We start from the raw sequence: 14,222 nt of genomic DNA on the forward strand, positions 1-14,222 counted from the left end.
TCTATCCTGTTCCATTGATCTACATTTCTGTTTCTGTAGGGCATGATTTTTAAGTGATCTGTGAAAAAAAATCCTAAGGCATAATCCTACTTTTCCTTATTTCTCTGCCCTAAACTCAACTCTTTTTTTAAAAAAATTGTCAGTTATATCCAAGTATACTTACTCCTAATAAAAACTACACTAATAAAAACTACAAAATAGTAAACTAATTGGTGAATCTGTAATTTGGAATTCTTTTATGTCAGCAAAACAACTACTCTACTCATCTCATTTGCCACTCTCCCAAAACACCAAACAATAAGCATGTTACAAAAACAAGTCATTTGATACCCTCCAAAACCCCAAATAAATTATGATTATCGCAATTATCGGCATGTTAGTGTTCTACTTTGCTGGTATAATATCCACTGAGGTGCTGAGTTATTGTTTATATTTTTTAGTATGTGTTTTTGACTTTGAGTCAGAGGCATATTTCTTATGCATTTTCCCTTTGTTTAAACTGCTAAGGAAATGGTATCCTTCCTTGCTTCCAAATATATTCTATCCAGTATGACTATAATGATGGCAAAATGTCATCTTAATAAAAATCAATAGGTTTAAATTTATTTTAAGGAAAAAAACACACAAACAAAAGACAGTTATGGTGACTTTTTAAAACATATATAAGAACCATGTAAAATGATTACTTGTAAAAATTTCTGATGAAGGCTAATTTTGGTCTTTTGGGTATTAGGCATGAGTATTTTGATATCAAGTCTTCTTAATAACCTGAAGTATTTCAAAGAAATCCTAGTATTTTACCTATGAATTATCTAAATGCAAAGCATTCAAAACCAAAAAATTTTACCTAAAATTTTAGCCAATATTAAATGCTAAAACTTCAATTTTTGATATAAAAACACTCGAAAGTTCTCCCAATACTCAAAGAAAACCCAGAACTGGAAAGAAGATTTTCTTCCAGTGAAGAGAGGAAAAAATTGCTAAATAATGGCATACCGCCTTCTGAAAAGTAATTAATTTTGTTTTACAGATTAGCTGAGGAATTTTAGTCCACAACCTTTAGTTCTTCAAATATAATTTTTCTTCATTATTAAGATTAATGATAACACAACATTGTAAAGCAACTATACTCCAATAAAAATTAATTAAAAATAGATTAATGATGCTTTATCAACTCTGCTGTAATATTTAAAATAAAAATAAATCCCTGTACCTTCAAAATAGCATATAAACACAGCTTTAGTTATTCACAACCAGAGGAATAACTAAAGCTGTGTTTAATGGGGCATAATAGAATCAGAGGAATTCACACAAATTATACTCTGTAAACTACATTGTGGACTTATTTATGGCTGGAATCCCTGCTCCCGGTTATCCTGTATTATGTTATAGGATGAACTGGATCTTACACATTTACCACTTTGTTTCAAGATCCCCACAGAACAAAGACACTTTGCCTGGTCATTAATGAATCAATTACAGGAAAAATCAGGGAGTGAGCAAACGTTCAAATGTTGTACCATCAAAAAGAATACCTAGTTGGTTTACTTACCCAAACAACTGAAAGCTGCAGTTTTTCACAAATATGTTCTGATATGTTTAATTAGAAATAGGCTTTATGTCACAAAGTCCAATAACATTCCTCTATATGAACATCCTTCAGTTTTACTTATGAAGACACAGGGGTTACTTTTTAATTTTAAAAAATTCAAAACCTCATACAGAAAATAAAAGATACTCACAGGCATTCATCACTAGGTCCCCACGAATTTCTGGTTTCCAGTCATCCCATGATGTCTCAAAGCCATCAGCAAAACGGATACAAAAGTTTTTGAAATGCCCTTTACTAACTAGAGATTCTGAAGAACAAGCAGTGATGAGAGTACTTTCAATGGTCAGTACTAAAGCAGAACCAGTGTCAAGGTCTCCAGTGTGATTGGACTGCAAAATATATTAAAGAAATGAGACAAAAGGTGACAACTTTTAAAATTTGGAAACCTCACAGGATTCATAAGATCAAACATCTAGAAAGGGTCAACCCTAGAGAGCTTCATTAAAAAGCAGTTTAGAAAGATGCCTACTTTTAAAATTAAATTGCTCATGTGAAATGCATTGCCATGTGCATTTTTTTAAACTAAACTTGCAAAAGGCTAAATATCTGTTCTTTTTATCTCAAGCCTTTTAGTTTGTGGGGAACATTTTCATTTTGACAACCATCCCTGGTGTGTAAGGCCTTCCTGAGCTCTGTCCATCATGTCATTAAAATATTATCATTTTTGAACTCCTGAAGCACAAACATACCATGTTGCCAATCCTCAACTCAGAGTTTTTCTTAACACTGTTTTGCCAAACAAAATACTTAAAGATAAATTCATTCAACAGCTGGTTACAGGTTAAGGTATATTATAACAGTAAAATGTAGACCTCTGTGTTTGTTATAACTGTAACTTCTTAGCCTAACAGGGGGTTCACAGCCTTTTCCCTCACACACATGTGCATGCAAATATGTATTCCTGAGAACTGGTCCTAAATCACAAAGAGTAAATTTTTGCTTTATCCAGTACACATAACTTGGAAGTTTTGTTACCATTAAATATTATAGTTTAAAAGAATTTTGAAATTCCCTACCCCGTTTTAGATAAAGTTATTAAACATTATTATATAGCACCCTTAAATATCCTTTGTTTCTATTTTATTATCAAGTGTATGCCAAAGATGTCTTGGCTAAATACAAAACAAATAAAAAATTTTGAAAACTAAGCTGCTTATTTTCCAAGGTAAAAATTAAGATTTATTAGATGGGTGTCAATCTCATTACTATTATGAGGCATATCAGAATGCTTCAGAGAAAAGTCTCATGAAATTGATATTTAATACACTGTGGATAAATAACGGTTGAAGGAGTTCAATCTTAATTGCTATCTACTAAACTCAAATTATAAACTGTTATCCTGAAAAGCTTATACTCTATATACATAAAAATGGTTTCTAGAAATGTCTGGCTCTTAATCTTGGACTGTGATTCGATTTTTTATACCTGTGCAGTATTTGTGATAGGCAGGCAAATTCCCAGATCATTCACAGTGAGCTGGAGGAAGAGAGTCCCAAACGCCTGGGCTGACGTTTGCTGGATACCAGGCAACATATCTACCACTTCCTTTGTAGCCATATGAATATCTTTATGTAAAGCCATTCGTTGTTCATTCCAATTGTCATAGGCAGCCTTATAATTCAGCCAAAACAGCACAGCTTTTGATAATTAAGACAGGGCAGAAGGAAAATTAAAATAAAAACTGTAAAGCTATATGGCAAGTAAACCTCTAGAGCTGCAAAATCCTGTTGATTAATAAAAATTACTCCCAGAAAATTGTAGCATTAGAATTTGAAAGGATCTAAGAGGATACAGTCAACTTGAGAAATGAAAAAAGCAGAAAGCAGGCGACTGCAAAGTGGCAAAAGAAGAAAATCCAGGTCCATTCATTCATTCAATGAATTAGTTGTGAAATACCTACTATATATGCTAGGCATTGGCATGGAATAACAAACGAAAACACACATGGACCCTGACCATATACAGCTTTCTGTTGCAACAGTTAAAAATTCTTGAAGGAGAGGTACGTAATACTGGGAGTATACATTAATAAAGTGTGATTTAGAGAGAGAAGTCGAAGACATTTGAGTTTGTAACAAGAATTGAAAACTTAAGGTAAACCATCATTTAATGCAGTATATACAAGGAGGAGTCTAAAGAGAGATAAAGATGAAGGGGCCAGAGAAGTAGAAGGAAAAGCAGGTGTTATGTCATGGACACAAAGAGTAGAAAGTACTTTAAGGAGTTGTTGAAAGTTGATCAAAAGTTGGTAAGATGAGAAATGAAAAAAAAAAAAAAAAAACGTGCACCAGATTTAGCAAAATAAAATGGTAAGGGCAGTTTTCTAACAAAATGTCTTATCACCAGCCAATGCCCACCACCGATTTAAATCTTTTATGGCTTCATAAATGGTTCTTCATTACTTCTAAAATACAATTCCTATTTGCCCAAGACACATTAATTAGATCCTATCTATCGTTCAGCCTTATTTCCCATTATTTTCTTTTATAAAAGTGGCTGCTGTATTTTCTTAGACCTCTGTGCTCATATATATTCATTCATGTTCTTTCTCACTTGGCAAATCTTTATTTAGTTCTTAACTACATGCCTGGGACTGTTCTGGGCCTTCAGATACAGAGGTAAATAGGACAAGCTTTCACTTCCTGTCTCCTTGGTGAACTCCTAACTCCAAGTTGAATCTGAAAATTTAGTTTCTCCTCTGAGAAGCACAGAGAAAGTGAGAAACACCCTCAGATATAAGGGGAAAAAAAAGAAGTGTGTGTGTGTGTGTGTGTGTGTGTGTGTGTGTGTGTGTGTATCTCTCTCTCTACTCTGTAGTCTACTTTGTTCTCTTTCCCACTGAACTGAGATCTCCTTGAGGGCAGAGATCCTGTTTTCCATATTTGTATTCCACTTCTAGACAGTTAACAATAAATGTTTATAGAATAAATGAATAAAGACAGTGCTAAGACAATTGGGTGCAATAGTTATCCAAGCCAAAAAATTTAAAATTCTGAATCAGACATTCCTATAGATCCATGTAAAAAGCAAATAACTTTAAAAAGTAAAGTAACTCCAAAAACTGATGGTAGTAAGCAAGAAACTTTTTTTGGATGCTCACATTTCAAATTTAAGAGACATTTAGCTGTCAAGCATTTAAACTGGTAAACTACAGATGATTTTTTCTAGCATTACCAAAACATTTCTAAATCTAACAAGACAGTATTGATAGACTTCATCTTACCTCTATCAAAGGCCACAGGCTGTGCATAAACAATTGGTCTATTCAGGGTAATAAGCACGGCTTCCCTATCTGAAGAACCACTGATTTCTTCTCGCAGGGCATTTCTTAACCCAATTCTAGTTTTAAAATAGGCAACCTGATGAAAATCAGAACCAGCTTCCTCATAAACCTAAAATAAAATTAAAAGCTCAATAAAATCAAATAATGGAAAATATTTTAATTTAAAAAATTAGAAGTTTTAACGCCATTAATGGTATTGTTCACTAAAAGAACTACAGTACATTTTTCTCTATTTTATTTGTCAATGATAAATTCCTGATACTCTGTACCATAAACACTTGACATTAATATACAATATGGATGGGTATATAAGAAATAAATAGGAAGTCATACATAAAATTCATACAAAAGCTAGGATTAGGGCCATAGCCTCAATGGCAATATATTAAATGTTTCAAGATAATCAGATCCTCTCTCCTCTCGAACTGTGTTTCTATTTGAAAAAATTACTGTTTTTCTAGAGATGACATGAAATTTTTGTTCATTTATTCCCCCACATAATCTTTAATATAGCAACTCAGTTTTGAAAAGTGACTGGTATTCTTTTAATCTTCAAACTAAAGAAGGAAAAAGGTTAAATCTACATAATAATTTTTAGCAAAAATAATAGTATAATTCCCTGATGAGCTGTGAAAGTTAATTTTTATACAACAGAAATCTGATTTACTGTTGTATATATACACATTTTTTTTAAAACTTTACATGTTTAATATTATAGCATGCAAAATTTGCCATTATCAAACAGGACAGCTAAGAAACTTAGTAACATTTTAAAGACTGACCAATGTTAGTACAAAGTGTTGAAATAAAAAATACTGTTTAACAAAATCAAGAGAAATTATAAACGAATATTTATGAAGATACTAGATTCAAGTTTCATGTGATTGCATTTGCACTGAACAATATACCACCAATATACTCAATGAAATACCAAGGTAAAATTATAAGGGCCTTCTTAAATGATTTTTTATTAGAATTTACAATCAGATTTTACGAACTTCAACTCAATACTTTTTAAAGTATAGTAATACTTAAAGTAGTTTAAATTGATGTGCAAAGTTTAAAAGCCAGAGTTTTAATATCAACATATTCAGCACTCACCTGATGTTTAACAATTTGTCCTAATGCCAGATTTAAATCCACTTGGCATTTACCAAACAGTTTCAGATAGCTGCTACTTCCTGGTGAAGCTTTGGTTTGAAGTCGGTTCGAAAGTTCCAGTTCAATCAGTCCAGTTTCAAATCTCACAGCTCTCATTGAGGGAGTTGTGGCCGTTACTTGAATACCCTAGCAGATTATATGTTTGGAGGAAAAAAAGAATCTTAAATCAACAATGTACACCCACACAAATGAAATCTTTCAATATATGATAAATAAAACAGCCATGTTTTTAAACACACATAGGATGCCTGATGAACTAATAAAACTGGCAACATCCTTTAATTTCTCATGTCAGTCGGAACTTTTTTAGCTATTAAATTTTATTCCAGTATTCTGTATTTAAAATATAGACTGTTCATGTGTTAAATACATTAATTACAAGTAAATAACTATTTGGTAAGAATGATTTTTATTTTTAAGAACACTAATATCGTAAATATTGGAAATAACGTTTCTATTAAGGTACTATTTTAACTGGACAACTGTACAAAATATTTCTTACAGAGTAATTTATAACAGCAATAATTAGAAAAAAAGTCAAAAGGTTCATCTGAAGGAAGTAGTTAAACTGTTACAACTGTATAATATATAGCACAGCTGTTCAAAAAGATAAAGTGGATCTAAATGTTCTGACATGGAAAGGTATTCAAGGTTTTTAAAAATGCAGAAATATATACATATATAAAAATACAAATAGGAAAACGTCCTAAAGGATATTCAATTGTTAAAGCTTCTTCTATGCACGGACAGGGTTATACTTCAGTTTTATTTTCTATCTGGCATACTCATATATCATATGGATTTTCTACAAGCATACATTAATTAAGTAGAAAAATACTTCTTAAAGAATCATTATTATATTATTATTTTTGTTACCTTAAACTGCAAGTTCAGGGAATAGAGTAGAATTTTAGGCTTATCTCCATCTGCTGTTCCATCATGTTCGTTCCAAAGAGGAATAGGTTGCTCTCCACCTGAAAGAGGTTAAATAATTGAAGGTTTGAGGCAATTTCTTTAAAAGGAAAATAATAACTACTTTGTGTGCTTAAAAACACACACACACACAACATTTTCTTTTTCCTGATCATTAACTCAATCTTTAACAGGGAACTTTAGCATGTCACATTTCACTGAGGCAGATATTATAAGATAGGGACAGTACTGCATATGTAGATATTTATTAAGAACATTTTATAAGAACTAGAACTAAGATCTCACAAGCTGCGTGGTACGGCCAGAAAAAAAAAAAAGAACATTTTGTAAGGACTAAATTAAGATATTATACGTATAATTACACCAAACATGATTATACACCTGAGAAAATATATTCGAGGGAAAAACAGTACAATGAAATAATTTCTTCAACCAAAAATGTGACCTTTGTCATTTATATTTGTGTGTCATAAACAAAAAAGAATGGAAGAAAAAATAAAGGTAGAGAAATAAAAAATAAGGTAATAATTAAGAGTGTGACAATAAACGTTTGGCCTATACATGAAAACAAAATACGGGCAGAGGACCCTGGGGATAAAGTTCCTATTAATAGACCATTTGTTGCCCAGGCATTGTGGCATTCAGGAAATAATGTTCTAATATTTTAAAATCCAACTTCTATCTCCACTTCTCCTCTCCTTATTGTAAAAACTTTTCTGTATGCTTACCTTTCAAATATTCTATCTTAAAATGATTCATCTTTTTCTATGTATATTGAATTTAGCATCATCCCAGGGAGCAAATATAAGTGGGATGGGAAGTTTTTTCCTAGTAGGTAATCAATTAATGTAATTCATCACATCAACAGGCTAAAGAAGAAAAATCACATTATCATATTACAGGATGCAGAAAAAGCATTTGACAAAAACCAACACCTATTGATAGTAAAGATTCTCAGTAAACTAGGAGCAGAGAACTTCCTCAACTCAATAGAGAATATCTACAAAAAACCTACAGCTAGTATGATCCTTAATGGTGAAAAGCTCTTAGTTTCCTCACTAAGATAAGGTACAAACCAAGGATGTCCACTCTTACCACTTCTTTTCAACATCATACAAGAAGTCCTAGCTAATGCAATACGACAAGAAAAGGGAAAAAAAAGATATACAGATTGGGAAGGAAGAAATAAAACTGTTTCTGTTCACAAATGACCTGATCATCTACGTAGAAGTTCCTGGAACCAATAAGTGATTATAGCAAGACTGCAGGATACAAGGTTAATAATATAAAAAGGTCAGTCACTTTCCTATATACCAGCAATAAACAGTGGAATGTGAAATTAAAAACACAATACTATTTACATTAGCACCACAAAAAATAAGATACTTAAGTATAAATTAACAATATATATACAAGATCTACATGAAAAAACCTACAAAACTCTGATAATGTCAGTTCTTCCCAACTTGCTCTCTAGATTCAATGCAACCCCAGCCAAAATCCTACCAAGTTATTTTGTGGATATCGACAAACTCATTCTAAGGTGTACGTGAAGGGACACAATACCCAGAATAGCCAATAAAATATTGAAGGAGAAGACCAAAACTAGAAGACTTAAACTACCTGACTTCAAAACTACAAGCTAATCCAGACAGTGTGGTACTTGTGAAATAACAGACAAAAAGATCAATGGAACAGAAGGGAGAGCCCAAAAATAGATCCACATAAATATAATCAACTAATCTTTGACAAATGAGCAAAGGCAATACAATTGAGCAAAAGCAATACAATGGAGCAAAGATACAGTCTTTTCAACATATGTTGCTAGAATACAAAAAAATACATGCAAAAAAATACATCTAGATATAGACCTTAAACCTGTCACAAAAATTAACTCATAATGGATCACAGGCCTAAAGGTAAAACACAAAACTACAAAAATCATATAAGATAACAAAGGAGAAAACCTTAATGACCTTCTGTATGACAATGACTTTTTGGATACAACACCAAAGGCATGATCCATGAAAGAAAGAATTGATAAATTAGACTTCTTAAAAATTTTTTATTTTAATTTTAATTTTTTTTTGGTCACACCACACAGAATGAGGGATCTTAGTCCCCCAACCAGGGATCAAACTTGCACCCCTTGCAGTGGAAGCATGGAGTCTTAACCACTGGACCACCAGGGAAGTCCCAAGCTAGACTTTATTAAAATTAAAAACTTCTGCTCTGAGAAGAGTGTTAAGAGAATAACAAGACAAGCCACAACTGGGAGAAAATATTTCCAAAAGATACATTTGTAAAGGACCGTTATCCAAAATATGCAAAGAGCTCTTAAACTCAACAATAAGAAAACAACCTGATTAAAAATGGGCCAAACATTTTAATAAACACCTCACCAAAGAAGATATACAGATGGCAAATAAGCACATGAAAAGGTGCTTCACATCATGTCATCAGGGAAATGCAAATTAAAACCACAGTAAGATACCACTGCACACGCATCAGAATATCCAAAATCTAGAACAGTGACAAACACCACAAAATGCTGGGGGGATGTGGAGCAAAAGGAACTTTCATTCATTTCTGGTGGGAATGCAAACTGGTACAGTCACTTTGGAAGACAGTTTGGCAGTTTCCTATAAAACTAAACATACTTTTATATGATCCATATGATCCAGCAATCTTGCACTTTGTCAGTTACCAAAAGGAGATGAAAACTTATGTCCACACAGAAACCTGCATATGGATGTTTACAGCACCTTAATTCATAATGGCCAAAACCTCGAAGCAACCAAGGGAGGAATAAATAGGCAAAGAACAGAGGATTTTTAGGGCAGTGGAACTACTCTGTAGGATATTATAATGATGGATACACGTCATTATACATTTGTTCAAACCCACCGAATGTACAATGCCAAGAGTGAATCCTAATGTAAACTATGGGCTTTTGGTGATAATGGTGTGTCAATGTAGGTTTGTCAGTTGTAACAAACGTACCACTCTAATGGGGGACTTTGATAATGGGGGAGGCTATGCATGACTGAAGGCAGAGGGTATCTGGGAAATCTCTGTACCTTGCCCTCAATTTTGCCGTGAACCTAAAACTGCTCTAAAAAATAAAGTTGATTTTTAAAAAAGGCTATTTGTTTTGTTCATCTATCACTATCCTGAATATCTTTTACATAGTTTCAGAAAAAAAAATTTTCTTTTAATTTAAAAGACAAGCTCTGCCTCTTACAAAATGTATTACATAATACTTTTAGTTTATAGAAATATCAGAGACACTATTAGTCACATTAAATCCACAGTTTCTACCTTGTTATGAATTAAATATAGACCTGGTCCAATTGTAAGAATGTAACCTCACTATATATATATTTCTCATTACATATAAATGGCTGTACATACTCAAAAATAGACCTCTTCTCTTTATTAAGTCAGTGCTTATCTACATCTTTCTGAAACCCAGGCAATCCATGGGCAATAAGATTATAAGAACTGATTCTTCAAAAAAGAATTTTCCTAACAAACTTGATGATGATTGTGAACATGAGTATTCCTATGCAATAGAAAATGTCCTAAAGCTAAATGTAACGTGAAGGAAAAGCATGAGGAAAAAGTTTAAGAAACAAATAAGGAAAATAATCATGAAGATTATGGGAGAGTAGGGAAGCAATATAGAGATGAGAATACTAAGAAATGTGGCTACAGGGATTCTAAGTATTCCCTCTCAATAATCTGTTACATTCTCTGGTTTTGAAAAAGATAAGGGGACATCTGTGCTCCATGAGGCCCTGGGCCAGCTGGATGATATGTGATTTACATTTCAGCTGTTTTCCTAGGGTTCATGCTGTCTCTACAGTCAGGAAGGAATGGTTCAGGGAGCAGATCTAGCCACTAAATGACTTTGGCATCATTATCTGATTTCTCTATTCTTCACAGTGATTAGCAAGTCTTCATGGTTAGAACATTAATTTCCAGTCTTCTTTTCCAGTTCATTATTCATAGACCTAGGGATACACTTTACTTATAACTCCTAACTGAATGTAATTCAAAGGTTAAGAAAAGCCTTTCTTTTTCATCAAAACCACTTTGACAGCTTACAGTACCAGACTAATACGAGGAACTCTATAATCCTAGCTTTTTACCGTAAGATACAAGATTAGTTAATGGAAAAGTCTGTTTGTTTTTTAGTTATACATATTCAGCAATAGCAGTCTTGAAAATACTCTTTAAAACTCATAAAAAATTACCAACTTGAAATATTCTTTACTTTCACATTATAGACAATGTTCTAATGTGATATCAACCAGGTAAATGGGCCACATTAAAACTTCTATATGGTCTCCAAGTAGAGACACCTTCAGTGGCAGAAGGGGCTTCTGCTGTGTATTCATCCCTCCCTTAATGGTTTGTATTCAACCATTTTTAGAAAAATTCTAAGACTACCAATTGATCTGATTTTTATATTAACTTGTAAAATTCTATAGCTCTGCTAGGCTTCTTCAATGTGATCATTAAGTAGCTTCCTGACCTCAGATACAACCAGAACCAACCCACGAGAACCAGGAAAATCTCTTGCTCACACAGCTGCTACATAATTTAATTACCTAATCCATGGTCTGTCCTCCTTCAGGGCCTTATCAAACACTGGTCCATAAGCTCTGCCTGAATCTTCTCTACTTCTCCTTTCTTGCCAAATGAGGCTTCACTTGTGAGGTTTTGAATATGACTTCCTCTGTGAAGCCTTTTCTGATTCCTTAGGCTACGTTAGTTTCTCCTTTGACACAGACATAGCACCTTCTTCTTGTCATTCAGAGAACTCATCACAAATATAGTGTACTATCTAGATACTTAATAAATTTGTAAAATGAATGAATTTATCCATCAACATGGAAGAATCTCCTCTCGATGCCAATTTATAGATGAGGCTTAACTATTATTTTAACATGATTATATGCATACTGAAATATTCAGCCTCAAGAACTGTTATACAGTCAACTTGTTTTCCACCCTAATGCCTCTTAATACTTTACCTTGTGAATTAAAAATCAATTAATTGTTTAAATCAAACATATATTTCTGGTTAAAATATAAAATAGTGATTAAGAAGCTCACTTATAATCTGATCTTGAGGAACAGCAAAAATATAATAAGGATTGCTATAGACAATTTACCATGTGGCCAGCATACTGTCACCATCTGATACAGATTAAAATCGAAATCTTAATACTGATCTAAATTTTGTTCCCAAATGATTAAGATTAGTTTAGTTAACAGACACACACTAAGCTTTTTCTTTTTGGAAGGGAAGCATAAGGGACCTTTGTTTAATTTATAAATTGTAAATGCATATATTACATATGACAAAAGTAATAAGCAAAACAATCTGTAGGTGAGAAAGCTATAAAAGGAATGCAGAGGGGCTTCCCTGGTGGCGCAGTGGTTGAGAGTCCGCCTGCCGATGCAGGAGACACGGGTTCGTGCTCCCGTCTGGGAAGATCCCACATGCCGCGGAGCGGCTGGGCCCATGAGCCATGGCCGCCGAGCCTGCGCGTCCGGAGCCTGTGCTCCGCAATGCGAGAGGCCACAACAGTGAGAGGCCCGCGTACCGCAAAAAAAAAAAAAGGAATGCAGAATTTTTAGGGAGTTACTCAACAATTTCATCTAAATGATAGGATCGATACTCATACCACTGGTACATGGACCATCATATAGCCAATGAGAATAAAAACCTGCTGTATGTTCTGCACTATAAGTATCAAATCATCTTACCAGAAACTTTTTGTATTACTTCATTAACTTCCTTCATGAACACTTTCTGTACAAATACCAAGTGGTTTAGAAGATCGGTTGTAAGATTATGTTCGAAGGAACCAACCTGCCAAACAAAATCAGAATACTAGATTAACATACTGACTATATTAGTTTAAAATACATCTCACATAAGTCATGCCAAACTCTGAGGAAAAACAATTATCTACATGCTATTTGAAATGAAAATACTGAAGAAGGGTTAAAAATACTCAGATTCCCCAATACTCTACTGGCCTGACATTGTTATGAGCCATTCCCCCCATATTTTAAAATAACAGTAGCCAATAAGGTATGAGAAATCTTTTGAAAATGAATGAAAATTATACTCTAGGTAACTTGCTGATTGCAAAATTGAAATTTTATGTAGAGTAATATTTATTTTTAATGACCACTGTTGTAGAGTTAGAAAGATGGACCAGTATAAGTGAAAGTAAATGTATTTACTCATTCAAATATTTATTGACCATCTGCATTAGGTGCTAAAGATACAGCTGTGAATAAAAATAACAAAATTATGGCTCTCATGAAGCTACATTTGAGCAAATTAGCAAATCAGATATACTAAAGTCAGCTTTACTATAATACATGTCCCATGATTAGTATAAAGCCCAAAATTTCTGGCAAGAATTAGTTAATAAATAGATTAAATAGAAAGCCGGCCCTAACTGGAGTTGAGTTTTATGTTAACGATGAATTGAAACATCCTTATAAGTAAGGCAAATACTTCAACATTTGTCACTTTGATAGTGTCCACATTTTGATCAAAAGTTAACAGCAAAAGAGATGTAGCAGTCTCTTCTTAGTCTAAGTTTCACTGGGCACTTTTATTTTATATATAGTAGTATCAAATGGGCAAAGATGATTTTCACATGTGTCTATTTTAGGCCATAGTTAAATGGGCAACTCTCAGAGAGATGCAACTTTAGATTCTTTCGAATGTTTGTAATTAGCTGCATTCTTAGTAAATCTGGGATGGCGTTCTGCCCCAATTACAAACTTTATACCTTTATAATAGCTAATATTAGTAAGGAACTATGCAATATACTGCATTTGATTTGTTTCATTTTCTGTCAAATGAACCATTAATAACAGTATTGCTAAACTACAGTCTGGAACACTTATTCTTCAGTGTAGAAAGCACAAATGAAATATGCTTTATAATCCACCTTTTAGTAAATAAATATTTGACTTCTAGCATCTTGTACACGAGAAGTTCTAGGACAAGCAGAGTCTAAAGAAGGTAAACCAGACTTAAATATATCCTACTTAGCTGTAATATTTCTAGAAAGACGCCAAAGAGCATTCTTATAGATCCTTCAGATTCTAGAGAATAAAATTTATAAAACAAAGAGTTGGTAAATTGATTTTTGATAAGGTTGCAATTGTTTCTGACAAACTGACAAAGCAAGC

At 33.1% G+C, this 14,222-nt stretch overlaps 1 protein-coding gene across 7 annotated transcripts in view; it reads right to left on the reverse strand.

Moving 5' to 3' along the window:
- Positions 1-14,222, reverse strand: part of BLTP1 (bridge-like lipid transfer protein family member 1) — a 208,573-nt gene that overhangs the window by 45,940 nt on the left and 148,411 nt on the right. For all 7 annotated transcript variants that reach the window (XM_067735145.1, XM_067735146.1, XM_067735147.1 and 4 more), the window contains 6 exons: positions 12,771-12,876; positions 6,933-7,030; positions 5,997-6,182; positions 4,836-5,004; positions 3,038-3,249; positions 1,743-1,941 (listed from right to left, as the gene is read on the reverse strand). In XM_067735145.1, the coding sequence (XP_067591246.1) occupies positions 1,743-1,941; positions 3,038-3,249; positions 4,836-5,004; positions 5,997-6,182; positions 6,933-7,030; positions 12,771-12,876 (970 nt within the window). The remainder of the gene's footprint in view (positions 1-1,742; positions 1,942-3,037; positions 3,250-4,835; positions 5,005-5,996; positions 6,183-6,932; positions 7,031-12,770; positions 12,877-14,222) is intronic.

Source organism: Pseudorca crassidens, chromosome 4, assembly GCF_039906515.1.
Source record: "Pseudorca crassidens isolate mPseCra1 chromosome 4, mPseCra1.hap1, whole genome shotgun sequence".
Taxonomy (NCBI): Eukaryota; Metazoa; Chordata; class Mammalia; order Artiodactyla; family Delphinidae; genus Pseudorca; species Pseudorca crassidens.